At 43.3% G+C, this 24,411-nt stretch overlaps 1 protein-coding gene across 1 annotated transcript in view; it reads left to right on the top strand.

Annotated features, from left to right (window-relative positions):
- TMX4 (thioredoxin related transmembrane protein 4) overlaps window positions 1-21,044 on the top strand; it is a 78,502-nt gene extending 57,458 nt beyond the window's left edge. The window contains exons 6-8 of the mRNA XM_073672251.1: window positions 2,956-3,057; window positions 8,664-8,727; window positions 14,703-21,044. Coding sequence (XP_073528352.1) covers window positions 2,956-3,057; window positions 8,664-8,727; window positions 14,703-15,016 — 480 coding nt within the window. The 3' untranslated portion in view covers window positions 15,017-21,044. The remainder of the gene's footprint in view (window positions 1-2,955; window positions 3,058-8,663; window positions 8,728-14,702) is intronic.
- The last annotated feature ends 3,367 nt before the right edge of the window (window positions 21,045-24,411 follow it).

Below are 24,411 nucleotides of genomic sequence, written 5' to 3' on the forward strand. Positions count from 1 at the left end.
CAATACAGGGACGTTAGGGGAGACAGGGTGACACTAGACCAGACTAGGAGGTCTCCACTTTCCCCCTTTTCCTAGGGTGTGGGCTCCCTTTCCCTTTTCTCTTTGTATTGCACAAAGTCTTTCCCACATCTTGCGTGACATCATGGTAGTCAGAGCTTTGACTTGGTGCCCTAAATATTATGGATGGTCAGTGGAGCTACACTTGGTGCAATGGTTGTATCAATACAAGAAAATGGCTGGCCTAAGGCTGCATTCAGGTGGCTGGAAGTGTGTTTTGGGCTTCAATGTACAGTAGATGCTAAACCCTCTGTATAAAAGCAAACCTATCTTTGTATTGGAAGTCCCCATATTTGCTCTGTTCTGCGGCTGCAGCAGTGGCACTATTTCGGTCCCGAAGCTGAGAAATGCAAGTCTCCTGAATGCCCAGTGCAGTTTTTATGTACATACCGTCAGTATAAGCTTTCCCTGGGCATGTGCGTCGTCATCCTGCGCTTGCTGGCAGTAGCGGTAACTAGTGACTTTTGATTACAAGTGCCATTGGCCGCTGTGTGCTTTGCTTAATAGTGACCTTGTCAGGCTGATGACTTTGCAGCGTGTAACATGTGGCTTCTCAGTGCTGGGAAACCAGTATGTGTCAGATCGTCACCCTAATGACTGTGAACATGAGCTGACCTCCTGCATCCATTAGGCAGCATTGCTGGAGGACAAGGATTGTTATTTCTCTGGTTGTCAGTGGACTCTGTTATATACTGACTCCAGTGCTCAGTAAACTGGTCTGGCTGGATGCAATGACTCTGCAGGCGCTTATTAGAGGAACTTATAATTTCACTTTTTTGTTTCTTGACTTCTCTCATTCAGCTGTCATCCTTGTCTGTAAACAAGCGAAACTCTGACATTTCCATCTTCATCATAGAGGTTTAAATTGGATTTTTGTTCTCTGCATTGTTGGGAGTACAGAAATTACAGTAGTTTTTTTTTACCTGCTGCATCGTGCTTGATGTACTGTCACTAGTTGGCTTTCCCTCTCTCCAAACCTGTAGGATGAGTCTCCAGTAAATTAAAGGGAGGGTTCACATTACCTTATTTTTTTCCGCTGAGCAATCCATCGTGCTTCTACTTGAACAGTCGAAAAACAGTATTCAGACGTGCATTTGTACTATTCAAATGGAAGCACCCAACAGAATGCTCAGCGGAAAGCAGAAGGTGATGTGAACCCCCCGAGCCTAAGTGCACAGCTAGTCAGTAGTGACTATCATAGCAATTATATCGGGAATAGACCTAAAATATGAAGCCGCACAACCAGGGCTGTGGTGTCAGTAAGCCAAACCTCCGACTCCTCAGTTTCCCTGACCCCACAGCCTTACCTCACTACTGAGCATGTACATAAAGTGCAGCACAGATTCATCTCAACTAAAAGCCGGGACCCTTAGATCAGGAACAGAATTTATAGGACATTTCATAAGTTTCCCAAAGTTATGAAATCATTTACAGCACATTTTGCACTGAACTACTGTACCAAATTTATTACATATTTTAGGAGTCTGAATCAGTCCATTTTATTCCGACTCTACCAAAATGGACACCGACTCCACGACTTTGACTCCACAGCCCTGTGCACAACACAGAGGCTTTGATGACAACCTTTCCTGTTCTAATGTCACATACCGATGCCCATATTCTCTTTAACTGTACCATCCAATTCCCTCATACACATGCACGCTCGACTCAATTGAGCATGCAAGTGGTTACCTAGCAGAAGGGACCAGACACCTCTGGTAGTGGCTTATCTCGTTTGGGAAGCCCCCCATGCCCAGTCCTAACCTATCATTTTCTGCTGGAGAACAGTGTCGTTGAGGCCTGTATGGAATTTAACGAAAGGAGCATGTCTACCTGTAGCCCAACTAAAGTAATATAATTTATTCCAAAAATTATCATAGATTGTAAGTGCTTAGCTACAGCAGCCATGCTTTTCTGGTTCATTGAGTGCCAGTTATGCGCCTCTAAATTAAATTGGGTGCATCGTTCTCCAGCAGGTTTTTTTTTTTATTAAGTCTGGCCTAAAAAATGTGGTCTTAATAAATTCACCCCTTTCCCCTTAGTGTTTTCATTTTTCTCCTTTTCAAGATGTCTTCATGCTGTCAGTAAATGGAAATATTGATTGCACACATTCAGAGACTGAAACCCCATTCTCATTGTGATAGAGTACTGCGATACACTTCAGTTTTGCACTTGTGTCATTTCAGCCATATATTACATGGCGATCTTGCTGCAGTACTTTTAGAGACTAGTTACAAAGAAAACGCTATGCAAATTGCCTCTTCAGAGAGGAAGAGGACTAGAACTCTATAGCGCCACCTGTTGGAAGCAATAATCCTACAAGTCACTATTCACCCTTTAACAAGCCTTGCAATATGACTTAGGATAAAAGCCAAATCAGAATCTCAATTTGCAGACACGGTGTTTGGGGATATTGCCTCTCGTCAGTGCAAAGTGTGAGATCTGATTTGGCTAGATGAGAGGCTCTGGACTGAGGTCTAAGAGGTAACATTTCTCCTTGTGGAGAGTGACATGCCTGGCATGCCAATGTAAGGAGGCTTATTTACCGTGCAATGCTTCTCTAGGAAACAAAATGATGACTCTTTATGAAACCTTATTCACATAATGTGCTCTTTCTGAAGCTGCCGCAATGAAGTTTTAGTACATAGACTTTAAATGGGGTAACTTCATGGTGAGGAGCTGTCATCCAATGACATTAATTGCTCAGTGGTTAACATGGACTGGAGAATCTGCTACAGGTTAAAGACTGCAAAATAGAAAAAAATTACTTGTAAGCATCATTTGTGCTACGCCAGGTCTAGGGAAAAGTCGCGTAATGCAGTGTACACATAAGACGACACATTTTTTGGATAGTCATCTGCTTGGGCATCACTTTAATTTATTGTGCTTCTATTTCAGCAAATCCACAATTACTTCACAGGACCTCTTGGAATTCCAGCATGGGGCTCATATATCATCTTTATTGTGGCCACCCTGATGATTGGACTTATACTAGGTTTGGTAAGTCTTGTCTGATTTACATTTTAGATGTCTGAATAAAAGCATCACCATGTATTTGTGTGGTCTGCGCCAAGTGCTTAGTTAGATATGACGGAAATAAAACATGAATAAATAGATATATGTGTATATTTACAGTACTTAACATCAAAATGCCAAGTGAATGAACAAAAGAGAAATCTAAATCAAATCAATCTTTGTTGCCTCCACCCTTTTCCTTCAAAACCGCATCAAAGCATCAATTCTTCTAGGTACATATGCACACAGGTTTTGAAGGAACGCTGCTGGAGGATTGTTCAAAACATTTGGAGAACTAACCACAGACCTTCTGTGGATTTAGTTTTGTGAAAATCCTTCTTTCTCTTCATGTAATCTCAGACAGACTTGATGATGCTGAGATCAGGGCTTTGTGGGGGCCATATCATCACTTCCCGGACTTCTTGCTCTGATTTATGCTCGCCTATCTGATTATCATTCCCCTAAATTGCTGCCTATCAGCCTAGTTACCATTTTCCCTCCCCCGCACGTCACCGGGCGCTGTGACGTGCGCTCTCCTTCCTCACCTGCCGGCGCATGCGCATAGCGCGGCTCTTATAAACCGTGCTTTGTTTCCTCCCGGCCGGGTTTGTATGAGCGCAGTGCTCTGCTCTATTGCGCAGGCGCCGGGGAGTCACTGTGACTTCCGGCGCATAATAAGAAGGTTTTCTGCGGCACTGCGCTCATACAAACCTGGCCGGGAGCAAATAAAGCGTGGTCTAGAAGAGCCGCGCTATGCGCATGCGCCTGGAGGTGAGGAAGGAAAGCGCACGTCACAGCGCCCTGTGACGTGCGGGGGAGGGAAAATGGTAACTAGGCCGATAGGCAGCGATTTAGGGGAATGATAATCAGATAGGCGGGCATTTGCTTAGTGTCCCCCGGATGCCAAGCATGTTGAAAACCAAAAAGATAAAACTAATTTTCTCTGCAATCAGACCTCTACTAAGGGCCATACAGGTATGTATAGATTTACTTTTCTATACCCTGTATGGCCATAGTAGAGGTCTGATAACTCCAGGGAGTAACAAGTTCCCTTTAAGATAGTTCTTAATGACATTGGCTGTATGTTTGGGATCGTTGTCCTGCTTCAATATAAATTTGCTGCCAATCAGAAGCCTTCCTGCTGCTATTGCATGTTGGGTACGGTTCTGGCTGTACTTCTCTGCATTGAGGACATCATTCATTTTGACAAAATTCCCAACTCCATTTGCTGAAATGTAGGCCCAAACTTGCAATGGACCTCTCCCATGCTTCACTGTTCCTGCAGATACTCATTATTGTACCGCTCTTCAGCTCTTTAGCAAACAAACTGCCTTCTGTTACAGCCACGTTTCACATTTTGACTACTCAGTCCAGCGCCCCACAGCCATTTTTCTATACCCCAGTTCCTATGTTTTCCTACCTTAGTTTAGTCACTTGGTTGTTTCCATGTCAAAGGTATGGGTTTTGGCCTCATTTCTTCCATGAAGACCATTTCTGGCCAGACTTCTCCAAACAGTAGATGGGTGTAGCTGGTTCCCTCTGGTTGCTGTCAAGTTTCCTTGGCCGACCTCTGTGTCTATGGTCCTCAAGATTGCCCATTTCTTGGTGTTCTTCAAAAGAGCTTGAACAGCGCATCTTGAAACCTTGATCTGCTTTCAAATCATTGCCTGGGGAAGACCTTGCTGATGCAGTATAACTACCTTGTGTCCTGTCGCTGTGCTCAGTTTTTCCCAGGGTTGTGGAGTCTAAGTTGGAGCCCATTTTGGTGGAGTCAGTATAAAATGGACCGACTCCAACTCCTAAAATATATAATAAATTGGGTACAGTAGTTCAATGCAGTTTGTGGGGAATATTTTTTCATAAGAATTTGGGAAAGTTATGAAATGTCCTATAAATGTCCGTCCTATTCCTGATCTAAGGGTCTAGACTGTTAGCTGGTATCGCACAGGCACTGTTCACACTTTGTTTTTATAGCATGTTAGAGGTATGTACCAGAGTTGCAGATGTATAGAGAAGAATATGTTGCCCATAAGCTCATGTTATAAAAATCATATATTATAATTCAAGATAATATTAATATTTAAAAAAAACACACATGGCACATGTTAATTTTCTGCCCTTCTGAATAGAAAAGCAATAGAAAATGTTTTACTATGTAATGCGTACTGGCCCAGCATATGCTAAATAATTCATGGGGCCTATGTGGACGTCTGAGTATACATCCGGGGATTTCTCCTACTGTATCACTACAATTTGTCCCCCAAATATATGTCAAACTAATAGGAGTGGATCTGTAGTACTCCACTGTGGCCACTATAAAGTTTATGGAGCTGTGGAGCTCCGCTCTGCAATGGAGTCATCCGGCCACTGTCGGTACAGAGGGCAGCTGATTTGTTGAATTAACGAACGATCCTAAAAGTCCATCAATATAAAAGACAAAACTTAAAATGGAAATAAAATGAACATATACCCTGATGGAAGTGAGTAAAAAGCAATCTAATATATATAATTGTCTTATCCTGTCTGTCTGTCTGTCTGTCCAGGAAATCCCACGTCGCTGATTGGTCAGGCCGCGGCCAATCAGCGACTCGGGATTTCAGAAAAAGATGGCGGCCGTTAGCGGCTCACCCTCACGCTCACCCTCAGATGCTCACCCTCAGACGCTCACCCTCACGCTCTGACGCTCACCCTCACGCTCTGACGCTCACCCTCACGCTCTGACGCTCACCCTCACGCTCTGACGCTCACCCTCACGCTCTGACGCTCACCCTCACGCTCTGACGCTCACCCTCACGCTCTGACGCTCACCCTCACGCTCTGACGCTCACCCTCACGCTCTGACGCTCACCCTCACGCTCTGACGCTCACCCTCACGCTCTGACGCTCACCCTCACGCTCTGACGCTCGCGCTCAAGCTCTGACGCTCACGCTTGGACGCTCAGGCTCTGACGCTCAAGCTCACGCTTGGACGCTCAGGCTCTGACGCTCAGGCTCACGCTTGGACGCTCACGCTCTGACGCTCAGGCTCTGACGCGGACTCTCACGCTCTAACGCTCACGCTCTGACGCGGACTCTGGCGCTCACGCTCAGGCTCTGACGCTCAGGCTCAGGCTCTGACGCTCAGGCTCTGACGCTCAGGCTCTGGCGCTCAGGCTCTGGCGCTCACGCTTACTCTTGGACGCTCACACGCTCACGCTCACACGCTCACCCTCATACGCTCACCCTCACATGCTCACATTCTCACCCTCACATTCTCACCCTCACACGCTCCCACGCTCACCCTCACACGCTCCCACGCTCACCCTCACACGCTCCCACGCTCGCCCTCACACGCTCCCACGCTCACCCTCACACGCTCACGCTCACACTCACACGCTCACCCGCTCCCACGCTCACCCTGTGCTAGCCGGTCATCTCCCGGCTGCTCGCAGCAGAAGTTCCCTGACCGGCGGCCTCGCTCCCCGGTCCTCCAAAATTCATTAGGGGCCCTGGGGGGATACATTGGGGGGTTAATTTAAAGTAGTGCACAACCCATTTAAACACTGCTTCGCTGATTAGTCGCGCCCGGTCGGCCGCATACATATTCTAGAATACCCGAACACCATCTAGTAGTGCATATAAATAACATAGGGTACTTGGTAAACACTGTTTTGATAAAAAAAAAAAAAAGCATAAAAGCCATCTCACCAGCGCCAAAATGTACCCAGATGTGACTTTCCTAACCTCTTTAATAAAATTTTACAATGTGTTGAAAATGACCTCAATGTGAATAAGGGCCGAGAAGGATAGGGGCCCAACTACGGACACCAAGCAATGGAAAGCTATATAACCTTAATGCCCTGATCAACGAAAACTTGGTTAGGAAAGTCCCAACTAGGTGTACCTTGGCGCTGGCGGGATGACTTTTATTGTTTTTTTTTATATATATATTATTTTTTTTTATCAAAAACGGTGTTTACCAAGTTCCCTATGTTAATGTCAATACAAAAGTCCGGACAACCCCTTTTAATACTGAGTGTGTAAAGATAAAGGGAAAAGGTAGTGCTGGTTATCAAGTGATTTATACCTTTTTTTTTATTGGAGGAATAAGGCTATGTGCCCACAATGCAGAAATGCTCCGGATTTTTTCCTGAGCGTTTCTGCATCTCCCTGGCAGAAAAAAATGCCAGGGAGATGATGATTTTACATGCGTTTTTCTGCCAGGGACAAGCGGATGTCCCGCGTTTTTCACATGCGATTTCACATGCTTTTGTCAAGCGCTTTCCAGGCGATTTTAGCATCACTTGGAAAGTGCTTGACAACTTAGTCACACTATATAAATCCATGCAACCGGCATGGATTTATAAAGTGTGACCAAGTTAATAGTTAAAAAATAAAAATAAAATGGTAAAAAATAAACATTATACTTCCCTTCTGATGGCCCCGGTCTCCTTCTCCGGTCCGTCCCGTGTGTTGGGCGGCTCACGGTGGTCTAAAAGGACCTTCCATGACGTCATTTAGTCATGTGACAGGTCACGCGACCACAGACGTCAGCAGTCGCGTGACCTGTCACTTGACTAATTGACGTCATGGAAGGTCCTTTTAGATCAACGCGAGCCGCCAGAGAGCCAGGACGCATCGCTGAGGAAACTGGAGGCCACGGAAAGGTGAGTATGGTTTATTTTTTTATTTTAAATTCTTTTTTTTTTCTACAGGTACTATGGTACCCGGGTCTGGAGGAGAGTCTCCTCTTCTCCCGACCTGGGTACCATCCGCACATTGAATCGCTTAATATCCGCATGTGCACATGTAGTGATGTTGATATTATGCGATTCAATGCAAGTCAATGGCAGTGAAAACGCTGTGATTACGCAAAATTAATGGTAGTGCTGCGGATTTTGCCGCAATGATAATCCGCAGCAAAAATTTCCGCAGCATGTGCACAGCACATGCGGATTATCATTGGGGAACATGGCAGGCCTTCTACCATGCGTTTTTTAAGCGTTTCCGCTACAGATTATCACAGCCTAAGAAATGAACGGGACAGAGCAAAGATCTAAGAAAAGAATACAAGCATGTAGTAAAGTCTGACACGTCTGAAGCGTAGGCAGGTCCTCCATATAGAAACAGTCCTGTTATGTGGATATTAATACAAAGGTGGTTAACATCGGGTGAAGGCACAAGTTGACGATTCTGAGCAGTCAGGATTTTAGCACCACGCAGATTCATCAGTGATTGACATCTCCCATCTTAAAATGCTCTACTCATCTCTTACAAGATTAGTTCTTAAGAGAAAAGGACCTGGTCATCTTTTGACTCTTTAGTTGATGTTTTTTTTCCAGCAAAATCTGACATTTTCATCAGAACCTATTGAAAAACCCCAGAGATGTGGATACAGCTTGGAGGCCGTTCATCCCCATGGACATAAGTTGGCAGCCACGTTTAGTGTTTGTCTCCTCTCTGTTCCTCCTACACAAGGGATTCCTGTATTGGTGTTGAGTGTACTCATATTTGGGAGAGGGGGATGTGGGTGATGGCAGCTCGGGTATTTTCATGGTTGACTTCTCGTGTTGTAGAGTTGACCCCTGCTCTTTCTTCTCTTTCCTATGCAGATACTGGTCCTTCTAGCCGATTGCTTTTGTCCAGCGAAACCGAAGTATAAAGTGGCAAAACCTGGTAAGTATGGAAGACACCGTCTTTTATTGGGAATAGAGATGGACTAGGATTTTCCGTTTCTAAAAGATGGTGACAACCACACCAAATGGAGAACATTGTGGATGTGTGTTGCTTAGACCTTGTTCAGATTGAATTTCTGCAGTGCGTTCCGAGATTCCACCTGAATCTGCTTAAAAACGGCATTAGGGTGAACTCCTAATGGGGCTATAGCAGCGATAACAGTGTTCAGATGACCTTCGGTCGTGTTTTTTCTGAAAGTGTTTATCTCTGTCCCCGGCTAAATGATGGATACTTTCAGGTGAAAAAGCACAGCGTTCATCTGAACTCATTGTCATTGCGTTCTGTGGCCTCATCTTGGGTCTCATCTTTTCGCAATACAGTTTTTAGGTGGAATCAGGCAGAATCCCCGAAAGCAGTGCAGAAAAGCAGTGTGAACAGATAATCAAAATTGGGTATACTTATTTTACAAAAAAGATGGGTGAGAAATGAATTAATATCCATGAATTCAGTAAGTATATCAAAGATCAGTACAAGGACCTCTCCCTTGAGCTACTTATACACAGGACTGTAACTATAACATAGGGACTTCTAGAGGATGCAAGGATTCTTCACCACCGGACAAGGGGAGTCTTTACTGTAAGAGCACTGATGCTATGGATCTCTTTATCTGAATTGGTTATTATGGTGTAATCACTAAAACAATTTAAAAAAGTCTCTGGATGTCGTTCCTGAGGGTATTATCATATATGGGTTCTAGATTGCTGGAGATGGATTTCTGATCCCGGGAATCATTCTCATTGTCATGTGCAGAGTCAGGAAACATATTCCCAAAATGAAGGAAATTATTTTTTTGTCTCATGAAGTGGGGTAAATCTTCCTCTAGATCAAAATTACAGGGAAATCGGCTGAACTAGAAGGACTGTCTTTTTTTAGCCATACAAACTGCAACTTGTGTAACTATATTGGATCTGGTTAAAAAATGGCTAAACAAACAATTTAAGATTATGTCAGAAAACACGTGTATGGGATTTACTGATGGCCGGTTTCCTATAGCTTGAACATGGTTTTCTGCAAAAAGGTAGGAAATATTTTAAGCTGCAGATTACTGACCTACCAGATAAATGGTCATCCATGATTGCTCTAGTCGGCCATAGCAAGAGCAACTCTGCTACATGGCCTCTTTTCTAGCTCATAGATGGGCTGGTCCCATATGAAAAATCACTGTTAATGCTGTAGTTGACTGAGGACTGTTTCCATAGTTTTTTTACAATCCCTTTATGCATGTGATGAATGACCCTCTGGAATCAAACGAGAAATCAAAGATTTTCAACACATTTCCACAAAACTATATCTAAATGAACTATATGCCACACACCCCCACCTAAGAAATTCATTGGACTGTTTCATGTTAAAATTGCTTTTTAAACCTAGGGAAGCAAGAACAATTTGGCTAAGGTGGAGTTTATTTTTGTTTTGCGTACAGAGCCTTTTACCATTAAAGGGGTTGTCCATTTCTCAGACAACCCTTTCTCAATCACTAGGTTTCTCCTTTGTAAAATAATAACACTTATACTCACCTTCGGAGCCGGTGCTGATTCAGTGGTTTTGGCATTGACTCTCCCAGCAGAGAGCAGCAGTTTTCACTTCCTCCGGCTGTACGTGATGCATCCGAATATGGGGAGAGTGAAGCCAGCACTGATTGGCTGCAAGGATTGCGTGACATAATAATGTCACTCGATCCCCAGGAGAGCCAATGCTGACACTGCTAGAATGGCTCCAGCATCGGAGGTGAGTATAAGCTATTATTTTACAAGTGATTCAGAAGGGGTTGTGTGAGTAGTGGACAACCCCCTTGTTTTCTGTTGATTTCTGTAGTTAATAATAATAATAATAATCTTTATTTATATAGCGTCAACATATTCCGCAGCGCTTAACAATTTAGAGGTTCATATACAACAGTCATAAGTAACATAGCTAAAGATAATACAATAATTACAGCAAAAATAATGATGACCCTGCTCGTAAGAGCTTACAATCTACAATGAGGTGGAGGTGACACAAAGGACAGGGGCTTATTTACAAGGATGGTCCAGCCATCTTGAGGGGATGAGGGATAGATAAAGGCTGCATGAGCTCATCACCAGCCAGTATCTGTAGGGCTTTTTGGTTCGGTGGAGACTTATGTTTGGACAAATAAGGGATGGGCTATAAAAATATAAAAGGACTTCGATTAGGGAACGTGATAGGCCGCCCTAAACAGGTGTGTTTTTAGGGAGCGCCTAAAACTGTAAGTTGTGGTTCATCCTAATTCCTTGGGGTAGAGCATTCCAAAGAATAGGTGTAGCTCGGGAGAAGTCTTGAAGTCGGGAGTGGGAGGTACGGATTAGTGTGGATGTTAGTCAAAAGTCGCTTGCGGAGCGTAGAGAAGGGGTAGCCCGATAAACAGAAATGAGGCAAGAGATGCAGTGGGGTGCTGCACTATGGAGAGCCTTGTGGGTGAAAGCAAGCAATTTAAATTGGATCCTATAATTCATGGGCAGCCAGTGCAGTGACTGGCACAGAGCGGAGGAGTCTGAGTAACAGTTAGCCAAATAGACCCTGGCTGCATCATTAAGGATGGACTGGAGAGGGGAAAGTCGAGTGAGGGGGAGGCCAATTAATAGAGAGTTACAGTAGTCAAGGCGGGAGTGGATCAGGGCAACAGTGAGGGTTTTCGTTGTTTCCAAGGTGAGAAGGAGCTAGATGGAGCCTTTGACAAAAAGCTGACAACGCATCTCCTTGCTATCAATCAGCTGGAAACTGTGGGGAAATTTGGCAGTAAGTGTTATAATGTGGTACAGGATAAGTATGCCAATTAGTGATGAGCGAGCGTGCTTGTTTGACCCTTTCACCGTGCATGCTCGGGTGCTTACCCAGTATCTTTGGCGTGCTTGTATATTATGTTCGACTCCCTGCGTCTGCATGATTTACGGCGCTCCCATGGAAGAAAGAGTAACCAAAAAAATTGATGAATCTTTCAAATGTGGTGTAATCACATGGAGGATATTCCACAAGGGATTAATATTTGTGATATTAATATCACTTGGTAAACAAAATTGAGTTAAATGCTTGGAGTAAAAAGCTTTGCTCTCCCCTGATTCTGATGCTCTTTTCCTTTTTGTGCTCTGTCACACTGTTTTAAAGATATTCACATTTGATGTTTTTGAAGCGTAGTATGTGATATCTCTGCTTGTAGTGCAACTGGGCATTTTTCTTAGTCTTCTCTGAGGGCGTGCACTTTCATTCCTCCTTCCTAAATGCTGCCAGTTGCAGCTTGGCAGCGTCTGAGACTAATAATAGACTGCTAGATCAGCTGCTGAACAGTGATTGGCAGCATTATTCAGGCAGGGGTACATGTTCATGCCCTCAGAGAAGACTGAGAAGAAACGCCTAGTTGGTCTGCAAACACAGATTTCACATATTGCTCTCCAAAAGCAACAAATGTAAATATCTCTGCAATGGAGTGACGCAGCGCAAAAAGGAAAAGAGCATCGGGATCAGATGTGCTCATAGATGTTTGCAAAGTACTTATTTTTTTATGCAAGTGACAGGTCTTCTTTATCTCTGAAGTCCCTAATAGGTTATATGAACTAGACAATTTGCATTGTATTACAGTCAAAATGAGATATTCATTTTATCCAAACAAGTCAAAGCTTGCTCTTTTACTATGTTTTTATGCTCTTTTTTCTGCCATATGTCCATCCTTTAAGATAGACATCTGTCTAGGCTAAATAAATAACTTTACATTACTGTCTTGCCTTTCAAAGGGGTACGTGTATCTTCCTTCCTGCCAAACACGTGGTGCCTTGAAAGCTTGCAATTACTTCACTTACCCAGCTATGCCCCCTTTAAATCTTTTCAGTTTGTGTTTTTTTTTTTTTTTTATTCTTTCCATTTTTAACCTTCCCACTTGCTTTGTACATTTACTATCTCCGAGCTCTGTTTTTAGAAATAGATTGTCTCCCTGGTCAAATTGGTTTCTTTCTGTAAACGATAAAGCCGCATTTGTTTGGTGAGGCTTCCATAATGCTCATCTGATCATTATCTTGTTCTGCTTTGTATATAAGATCTCCTTTTAGAGAGTCCTTACGAGAAAAAAAAAATAGTCTATCTTTTACAGCCAAGTGCTGTTTATCATCCCGAGACAGCTGGAGGAGAACATTGATCCTTATCCGTAGGTTTGTAGATAATGAATGACAATTCAGCTTAGATTGTATGTTCTTCATAAGTCTTCTATTTGAGGTAGAATAATGATCTGTTTCTACGCCTTCTCTACAGATACCATATGTTAATATAAACATCAAAGGCATCCTTTAAACTGTCGGGGGATTCACATGCACATTACTGTAGAGGTGATTGCGCTTGTGGATGAAAACCCATATGTGCACCAGCTTCATTCAGATCCGCTGAGATATAAGCCTGCTCTGCATGCATATCACTAGAAGTTGCCTATCCAAGATGATACAAAGGTGCCCATATCTATTAGATGAAGGGCGTCTGAGCCCTCCGCGTTCAAAGGAAATGGCAGAGCATCTAATGTGTATAGCATTGTCCCAATTCTTACCCCCCTGATGGTTTAATCCTTTACTCTAGAGGTCCCATACACCTTAGATAATGAGCCAGCACCTATCTCTCCCGACTCCCCCATGCAAAGGAACATTTGGCTCAGCCAAGCGCTCCTGTGGTCTCTATGATCGAGCCGCTTCCAGAACCCTCTGGCATTGACTTATCTCCCCGCTGAGCAAAAGGATCAGTTGATGGATCCTTCTTCAGCAGACCCCAAACATATTAGATAATTGGCTGAAGTCGTTGGGTTCAGCCAACTTTTGGCTAATATATATGGCAGCCTTTATGGAAATAAACTGCTGCCATTGATGTTCGTCCAATCACTAAAGTGTTAGAGCCAGTTTTCTGGTGTCCATACAACTTAACACTCATTCAACCGGCGGCTATGTCTCCCGATTTCTCAATCTTTGGTTCAGCCATGTGTTTGACTTATCTCCCTACAAAAGAATAAGATCAGGGAATGAAATTCAACATGCCTGATCCTTCTTTTTCCAAAGGCATCCTTTTTAGAGTTGGTGTGAATGGATTCACAGTTCTTGATCCAGCGGCCAAGTCAGTAATCTGTCACCGCTGGACAAGAGCCCTAAGAACCACCTCTTACCTGACGGCTCTTCTATTGATTAACCTGCCTAGCGTAACATGACATGTGGATCACGTTGCAATGGTGCCATCACATCAGGCTAGCTAATCAAAAGAGGAGCTGGAGATGACGTCAGGTAGGAGGCTGTTTTCAAGGTTCTCGTCTAGTGGTCACAGATTAATGACGCTGCCGATGGATCGGTTCCTGCGAATAGGTTCTCACTAACTCTAATACTTTTTGGTTAAAATTGTTATCTACCTTTGACCAGTAGACTAGGATATAAATTAAAGGTCCTGGACAACCCCTTTAAGATCTGAATAAATATAGACTATCGCTGTTTGAGGATGCAGTCCTACCCATAGATCCCTACTTACTTGCAGAACGAAAGGCTCCACTCGTACCTGGAGTACCACTGCCCCTTAATCTTTCTTCTAAGCACAGTGCTGTACCGATAGTTGTCCAGCTCAATGAAGTTTTGCTAATTGGTCCCTGTGGTCATCACGTGAATGTCTAGGAGTCCTCGACTCAAGCTTGGGTTTGTATGGCTCAGAGCTTGTAATAGTATATAGTAGCAGCTAGCGGTGTAGGAAAGGAACAAAAGACCAAGGAATATATGTCCCACAGGATTTCCCGGCCAGAGACATTGTAGCGACTGCTCAGCTGTGTGAGAATAGATGTAACAGGGCTTTAGTTATGGCCGTGATGGTTATGGGCTTCAGCTTTCTCATCTCCTTAGCATGTAACCATTGAATTAATAAATACCCATTTATTCTAATTTACTTTACTCTAGATAAAAACATGGAAGACGTGGAAGTATCAGATAAAGAGCAGAAAGATTCTTCTGATGAACCGAAGGAGGCGGCTGAAAATGAAGAAGTAACTGAAGCGGATAATGACGGTGATAAAGAAGACGACCAAGCGGAGGACAGTGAGGAAGCTAATTCTAATAGTGACGCTAAGGATTCAGAGGAGGACTCGGCCGTGGAGAAATCTGACCCAGAAGATGAGGAAGACCAGGACAGTCAACCACAACCCACAAGCACGCCGGACACTGAGAGTGCCTTGAGGCATCGCAGAACTGAAGCCGTGGACAGTGGACAGTAGACCTCCATATTTGTATATGGGTTTATCGTTTATGGACCAAAGATACGTCCCCATTATTATTGCTGCAGTTTTTATGGTGTGATTTGTATTCTGCATGGAAACTTCCTTTATTACAGCCACTTTGTAGGAAAGTTTTAGAAGTTGTCTCCCAGTGTTTAGGTCCATAGCACAAGACATTCACTAGTTGTTCTTCTGGGGTTTCAGGTATTGCCCGTTTACGTCGCGAGAACCCCTCTTACTTCTGATTCACATCAGTTTACACCAGATTCTTTTTTTTCAATCTGATAAGGGATTATTCGTACAATTTTTATAGCCACAAATTTTTAACTGTTTACATTTTTTTTTTTTTTTTTTTTTATAGATTTTTTCTTTTCTTTGTTTCAGGCACAGTATGTATGGTTTATAGTGAAATACAGATGTTTTACTTGTTTAGCTAAAGAAATCTTTTTCTGAGGGACATCTTTACTAATTAAAGGGATCACATCTAGGAATTTGGAAGAAAGAACCTAAAAGCAAAAAATTATCTAAAATAAAAATACACCCACTACCTACCTGTTAAATCCCTCTGTGGTCCCTACCAATCTCTGAATTTTATTATTTCCTGCTGCAAAGACATCATGTACATCCACATGACCACCACAGCCAATCAGCATGCTAGAATCACTGCTGAGGCCATTTGATTGGCTGCAGTGGCCAAGTGGATGTACGTGATGTCACTGATGTAGGGTAATAAACATAGACTAGCGGGAATCAAAAAAGTAGTGACAGTCTGTAATGGTAGTTTTTTTTTTTTTTTTTTTTACATTTTCTAATGGTAGGTTCTTAAAGTCCTAGAGAACCCCTTTAAATACTTCCTCCTCCTTTTCCTGTGATGAAACTGACAGACACATTACAGCAATATCATCTGGACTGGGACCTGTATTAGTATGGCTATTACTTAAGTTTTAGCTTAGGCTTTCTAGTTGTTATGCGATAGGTGATTATTATTTTATTTAATTATCATCGTTAGCTTTTGTAGCTGTGTCTGTTTTGAAATATTAAAATATTTGTACATTTAAAGTAGCAGAGGGAAATCTGTAAATGAAAAACCCTCGAGTGACAATCCTAACTGTACATACACCAGTGATATGCAATATCTCTCTCATTATCACCCTCATCCATGGCCCTGCTTACCCCCTATAAGTACATGGAAACCTCTCCATAAGGCTGAGCATCCTGCCACTGTTACCTGTTTTATATATATATATACACACATATGCCTCATTAAAATGACCACCCAAATTGACATAGAAAAATGGTTGGTTTTCCCAAAAAGAAAGGCCACTATACACACACATATAGCCCTTTAATGGGTTTGTCCCATCAGGACAACCTTTGCACTATATGCTCTGGTAGGCTATATGGACGCTATAAAGGCAAGTCCCTCAGTAAAGACAAAATATAGAAACTTAAAATATGTGTGGAAAGGCAGACTATATACACAACCCACTAATAAATGCTCATTAGAAGTTTTCCACTGCGGAATATCACTCTAAATCCATGACTCTTGTTAATACAGTTTGCAGTGTAAGGTGCAGGAATAGATGTGGCACTCACCCATAACTTCTGAGTCTTTATTCCAGTAAAAATATAAATTTCATGACCATTCGAGCAGACAGACTTATGCAAGCTCCCTCCCTTAAGACCAGCTAGTTTCGCATCTCACTTGACGCTTTTTCAGGTGCATCGCGTGAGACACAAAAGGGCTGTTCTGCTGGACTTGTGAGGAGGAGCTTACATAATTCTATCCACCCTAATGCTCATGAAATTTATATTTTTACTGGAATTAAGACTTAGAAATGTTATGGACAAGTCCCCCAACTATTTATGAACTTCACGCTGCATATTTCTATGTATAGATGGATACTGAGCACCTCCTGCTATGCTGGAGCCGTCATGGACAAATTTCTGTGTGGGAGGGTGTAGTGCTGATCTGAATCTTTAGATGTGTACATTATTAACAAAAGTCTTCGCCTTATGACAGCACAATGGTCTCATCCTGAAAATGACCAAAGACTGAGGGTCATGTAACGCAATCGGTCCAGCAGCAACATCTCTCGAAACATCCTGCGTGTGCGCTAGACGTAATGTAGAAAAAATATTTCAGCTCCCCTGGGTCAGCCTGCTCGGTCCACTTTCTCATGAGGCACGGTGCTTGGATTGTAAAGATCCCCATCTGGGAGACATTAGACAGTGATGAAAGGGTAGTTATCCAGTTACTCGTGAAATTAACTTAAAAAATAGCCTTTAATTTGAAAAAATTAAAAACATGAGACCATAGTGCAAATAAAAGCGTACAAAGGCTTACGCGTTTCAGATACGTAGATCCCAATGCGCTAGACGTCCAGGACTTGAGCAAAGGAAGGTATTTAAAGAGCACTTAATATTTTAAAGTTTTGCTTTTTTTAAATGATGGGTACTAACGAAATGTGCAGAAAATTGGTGGGGTCCAAGGCCTGAAACCCCCACCGATCACTTAAAAGGCCGGTCTACAGAATGCTCACAGGGAAGCCCAGTGTGGCTGCCTGCTGAGCGGTGTGCTGCAAAAGCCACCTTTTGAGCAATCTGTGGGAGTCTCAGGACCCGGCCCCCCACAATTTGCTGCCCATCTTAGGTACTATCAGTTAAAAATAACCAAGCTTTCACTTGCTCGGGTCTGGGACGTCCAACACACTAGCACCTACGCAGCGTGCAAGACGACTTCACTAACCGTATAAGGTGACTTTACAGTCAGTGATAACATAGAGCAACACTTCTGCTCAGTAAATATTAGTAAGTCTTCAGTATTCCCCTACTGCATACATTTGTAAAGAATATAGATAAAGCGTCCAGCCTCCTCAGGCTGAAGTCTCTGACTGCCGCATGCAAGGAAACATTGCTTCCATAAGCTTCTTACTCAACCGCCCACATATCTTGTTGATGGATATATACATCTCTCTCTGTGTGTGTGTGTGTATGTGTGTATATATATCTATATATATATCTATATATCTAGATATATATATATATATATATATATTCAGGCTAAATGCACAAGGAAGTGTATAACAACTATTAAATCTTCCTTATGGAATCTTGGGAAATAAATATCCTCCTATTGCACTGATTTAGACCCTCCTCTAGTTACACTGAGCTAATAAAGGACTGTCTTCAATCAGGATCCCCTCTTTTAAGGTGGCCATACACTTTTGATTGCTGTGGGTCATATACTCTCTTGGCTGAGAGCTATTCTTCTTGACCTCCCCCTATAAATATGCAAGATCAACCAGTTGAGACCAAAGGATTGGGCATGTTGATTTCAGCTTGCCCCATCCCTCTTTACACTTACATCTGTCATAAGAGGAGAGTCCACACATAATATAGATTTCCTTTCCCTCTGCAAAGGGATTGGATGACTTTCCTGTTATGCATATGGCCAACCCTAGCTAAAGAGACATATTTGTCCCCTGACAAACGAAGAAGAGGCTTATTAAAGCAGATCTGTCTGAGTGACCTGCCTTATTAAAGGGATTTAAGAAATGCAGAATTTCATAGTCATGAGTCCTCTGTATTCATGAGGGGTGTACTCCCCTGCCCTCTCCTGTGACTGACAGCTGCCGTATATCTGTACTTTCTATACACCCATCAATCCCACTAAGGTCACAGCCCCACTATCAGTATTTGGTCAGTATTCGGTCAGTAATTTTTCTCAGGAGCGGGGGCCAAAACCAGGTGAGGAACAATCAGAGAAAAGGTATAATAGAAACAAGTCACCAATTCTGCATTTATCACCCACTCCTGGTTTTGGCTCCCACTCCTGAGAAAAAATACTGCCCGAATACGGATAGTGGGGACGTGGCCTAATAGCCAAATACTCTGCACTAATATTGCAATCTGCCCTCACAGCGGCTTTTTTCAGACATAAAGCCGCATATTCAGGTGACAGATCTATTAAACTTCTAAGACCCCTTTAAATATACACCGGTTCCCCTCGGCCATTACAGTTGGCACCTGGGTAAATCTTAAAGGTGTTTTTCAGTTTCAACAAATAAAGGTGACTTCTTGTGTAACAGAAAGGTGTAGATTTTTCCTATATACTTTCTGAATCACTTCCTTGGTATTTCAAGATTTCTGCTTACAGTCATTCAATAGAAACCTTCATCGTTTTCTTACAGGAGGATAATAATAATCCGTCTTAGTCCACGTTCACACACACAGTATCTGGTCAGTATTTTACATCAGTATTTCTAAGCCAAAACCAGGAGTGGGTGATAAATACAGAAGTGGTGACGTGTTTCTATTATACTTTTCCTCTGATTGTTCCACTCCTGGTTTTGGCTTCCAAATACTGATGTAAAATACTGACCAAATACTGAGCGTGTGAACGTGGCTTAATGCTCCTCTATCACTTGCCGAGGACATGATCTGTTGTTATAGCAGTGAGTAATGAAGGTTTCCATTGAGAGTTTAAAAACTGAGGAATTGATAGAAAATGTATATTTTAAATTGTATTATTTTTTTATTCTACAATCAATCAGAATACCTGGCTGGAGGAATTCATTAAAGGAAGACTGTCAACACAAAATCACTGATCAAACCAAGCACAGGCTCTCGGTGCACCCTTGGTGTGGCCAAACAGTTGAGTGCACCTTCCCACCTACATTATTTCTATCTCTGCCCTCTTCTTCGTTGGCTGACAACTCTGGCTTTCCAGAGAGATGGGTGGAACACGAGTTGGTGGGATGGTGTTCAGGAGCGCACTGAAGCCTGTGCTTTGTTTGAACAGTCATTTTGTGCCGACAGTTTCCGTTATTGGCTTTTACAGCAGAAAATCAATGCACTGCTCAAAAATGTCATACTTTTTGCCATTTTACACCGATCTATGTACTTTTCTTATATAAAGTGGGTGGGATTAAGTGGAAGCAGCGTGACTAATCGGAGAGGACATATTTACCAGATAGCGGAGTACATTGCTCCAGAAATGTGTGGCAGATCGGAGTCGGAGCACATTTCTGATCCGGGCAGCCCCTATGATCCACCCTATGAATTTGGTGCACCTTACTACAAAAAAAACTTTTGAAAGTGTTGCTGACTTTTACCCCATTGTTTTTGGTGTTTTTCACATCGTTTTTCATTAGCAATCTATTACAGATGTCACTTCAGAGACAGATGTTACTTTCTGGTTTATTCACTTTGTCAAAGTATTTTAAAAAGGAAAAAAAGCAGAAAACTTATGTGAAGTCTAGCAGAGTTTTTAATCTGTAGACGTAGACTGTTGTAGACCTTCACTCCTCACTTGTCATCTGTTTATTATTGATGCTTTTTGTTTTTTGTGTCGTTTCTTTTGTAATGAAGGGTAAACCGGGGATATGAAGGGATAAAGTTTCACTTTTTGTAACTTTTTTTTTTGTTTAAACGTGTAAATATGGAATAATCCTGGTTTTTTTTATAGATCTATGGATCTTTCTTCACCAAAATTATTTTTTTTTTATAAATCTTTTAATGGCTTTGGAAGCTTTGATGTCTTGCTATCGCTGCTTGCACAGAAAGTAAGAGTATTAGTTACAGTCTGAGCTTTTAGTATTGAATCCAGGAGAAAAGATGTTTACGTTGGCTTTAGGGCTGTGTTTGGATCCTTTAAGTAATTGTACAGATTTTTAATCCATTTTGGTGTCAGGCGCAGTACAATATCCTAATCTCACACAAGCTGTACCTATCCATGTATTCACTGTGTGACTGTATATGACTTTGAATTTCACATATTTTCTTGGATAATATTAGTTTAACCTTTTCTTTATTGATTGAGAGAAGTGTAAAAGTGAAATACAAGCCAACCATACATAGATATTCAGATTTGATCATTAACATACTATTAATTAGCTCAGTTTGCAGCATTTTCTCTATGCAATAAATACAATGTTGCTTGTCGGACTTTTCCACTGCCCCATCTAGTGGTAGTGAGTGAGAATTACAATGGATATTGAACTGCAATAAAGCTGTAAAAGCAACACTTCTTGCTTGTTAGTTGTTTTTTTTTTCCATATTAAGACAGTAACACAATGTAATTACATATCCTAACAATCATTTTGTCATTTTTCCTGAAAGTTCCTGGAATTAAAGGAACATGACACTGACAGTCAGTATTTACCTATGCCGTATATGTGTTATACAATTGTTACTTATTGAATGGGTTGGTTTGGGGAAGTAAACTGCGGGATTATGTGCTAAAGTGTTTTCTAGATCATATATTGATGACCTATATTTTCAGATACTGTAGTTCAGCTCTACATGATATGTGTATGAGCTGAGCTGCAGTACCCAGAAGTAGCCACTAAACGGCTCCATTAATTGGTGCAGTCAGATAACGCTGCCAGGTAGGGGTACCCAGAGTGAGACCCCCACTTATCTGATATCTGTTTATAGGACTGACAATGTCCTGCATGACAGATTTTACATTTTGGGTTCTTGTTCTGTCAGCAGGTTTTGCTATGTAATCTGACAGCAGCATGATGTAGGGACAGAGACCCTGATTCCAGTGATGTATTGTTTAGTTTACTAGATGCAGCAGTTGTGATGCAATCACAATTTTCTCCGTTGCGGATCTGCAGAGCTCTGAATGCTGAGCCCTGTATAACCCTGCCCAGACCCCTGATTTGCAGCTTCTTGTATACACTGTGCATAGGCAGACAGTTCCTAATCAGTGGTGGGGCGGGGTTGGACAAGGAGGCACGAGACATCTACCCCTCTAGTGATAATCTCCTGCTGATAAAACACTGATTTTATTGAAACAGCAAAGCACAGCCTAGTAAGTGACACATGGCTAGAATCGGGGTTTCTGTCCCTACCTCATGCTCTCCGATTACACATTAAAAACCTGCTGACAGATTCCCTTTAAGACACCTAGAATTATAAAACCGTTATTAGATTAAGCTGTAGATGTCACTTTTAGCTTGTGGGGACACAATGAGTGTTTCAGCCGCTTATATTGGGGCCAAATAAGCCAATCTTCTCCAGGTATCATCCCTGTCTTAAGGCGTCACCTCCCCCAAGTATCATCGATCCTTCAGATATCACTTCCTCCCTCCACAGAGATGGACTGGAGTAAAAAAAAATACAAGAGCCTCGGCATACAAGACCCCTCCAGGCAAATACAATTTCAGGGTCACTAGTATATCATATATCAGAAAAAATAGTGGTGCACAATACACCCCGCTGTGGATTTTGCCTTACTTGGCGGTAACGCTCCTCATCATTTCTTTAAGAATACAGCACAAACAGTCAACACAAGAAGGAAAATAAAAGAAAAGCTTAGCATTGTCCTTCCAACCTAACGATCTTACCTAAACCACCATTCCCCACCGGCTGTAGCGCTATCCCTATATCCAAACCTCCGAGACTGGTGGGAGCACATATGACAGTGGAGGTGGGAGGGATGCAGTTGGAGTTTTCCTACTATTCATTTGTAGGCTCCAGACTTGCGCTGGATGCAGAACCTGTGGAATCCATGTGACCATCATGTCGGCGCAGTTCCCGCCATGTCAGTGCAGTTTTTGCTTTGCATGGCTGTGGTACATTATTAGTATGAGCCGCCTGCCCATGTATCACTCTCTCATGTTATTACTTCCCCCTCCACTTCTAGGTGTTGTCTCACATTTTCCGTCCTACTCCAGACATCATCCATCCCACCTCATTGTGTGCAGAACTTGCAGGAGAAGCTTTGGTGGCTCCTATACTTTATAGCCTGGGAAAAGATACGGTTTTTGTCTCGTATCATTTTACAAGCCCCAGTAGCCACAAACCCATCCTAGAGAACATTTAACGATGGCTGGGAAGTGACTGAATGGGAGTGGTGCCGATCATTGGCTTGTGTAAACGGCAGCCATCATCTGATGGACAATCAAACGGTTTGACGGCTGATCACATTTTTGCACAGTTCTTTGTCGGAAACATGTTCCCTTGTAAAAAGGATGTATGGTAGATTGTGATGACTTTCTGAATGTTATGTTGCAACACAGCACAAGAGAGATTGGTTAAAATGTGCGATTTCAGTTGAGCAAGAAGACTTTACTGTCAGTACTGTCAGAGATAGAACTGGAATAAGCTTTCTGGACTGCACAATGGTTAAAAAAAGCCATGAATTACAGATTTACACCAGGTCATGTTAGGCCATGAAGTAGCAGAGCGGTGCTGTTTTGGGTCTACATCACCTATGAACACATATGTATCTCAATGGTTACAAATAATGATGAGCGCAAGTGCTCGTTACTCGAGTTTGCCTAGGGTGCTCGGGTATGCACAGTGTATGGCGGGTGCTCGAGTATGCACAGAGTATGGCGGGTGCTCGGGTATGCACAGTGTATGGCGGGTGCTCGGGTATGCACAGAGTATGGCGGGTGCTCGGGTATGCACAGTGTATGGCGGGTGCTCGGGTATGCACAGTGTATGGCGGGTGCTCGGGTATGCACAGTGTATGGCGGGTGCTCGGGTATGCACAGAGTATGGCGGGTGCTCGGGTATGCACAGAGTATGGCGGGTGCTCGGGTATGCACAGTGTATGGCGGGTGCTCGGGTATGCACAGTGTATGGCGGGTGCTCGGGTATGCACAGAGTATGGCGGGTGCTCGGGTATGCACAGAGTATGGCGGGTGCTCGGGTATGCACAGTGTATGGCGGGTGCTCGGGTATGCACAGTGTATGGCGGGTGCTCGGGTATGCACAGTGTATGGCGGGTGCTCGGGTATGCACAGTGTATGGCGGGTGCTCGGGTATGCACAGTGTATGGCGGGTGCTCGGGTATGCACAGTGTATGGCGGGTGCTCGGGTATGCACAGTGTATGGCGGGTGCTCGGGTATGCACAGTGTATGGCGGGTGCTCGGGTATGCACAGAGTATGGCGGGTGCTCGGGTATGCACAGAGTATGGCGGGTGCTCGGGTATGCACAGTGTATGGCGGGTGCTCGGGTATGCACAGAGTATGGCGGGTGCTCGGGTATGCACAGTGTATGGCGGGTGCTCGGGTATGCACAGTGTATGGCGGGTGCTCGGGTATGCACAGAGTATGGCGGGTGCTCGGGTATGCACAGTGTATGGCGGGTGCTCGGGTATGCACAGAGTATGGCGGGTGCTCGGGTATGCACAGTGTATGGCGGGTGCTCGGGTATGCACAGAGTATGGCGGGTGCTCGGGTATGCACAGAGTATGGCGGGTGCTCGGGTATGCACAGTGTATGGCGGGTGCTCGGGTATGCACAGAGTATGGCGGGTGCTCGGGTATGCACAGAGTATGGCGGGTGCTCGGGTATGCACAGTGTATGGCGGGTGCTCGGGTATGCACAGTGTATGGCGGGTGCTCGGGTATGCACAGTGTATGGCGGGTGC

The sequence above is a fragment of the Phyllobates terribilis genome, unplaced genomic scaffold, assembly GCF_046119375.1.
Source record: "Phyllobates terribilis strain yellow unplaced genomic scaffold, ASM4611937v1 Scaffold_3__8_contigs__length_932513732, whole genome shotgun sequence".
Taxonomy (NCBI): Eukaryota; Metazoa; Chordata; class Amphibia; order Anura; family Dendrobatidae; genus Phyllobates; species Phyllobates terribilis.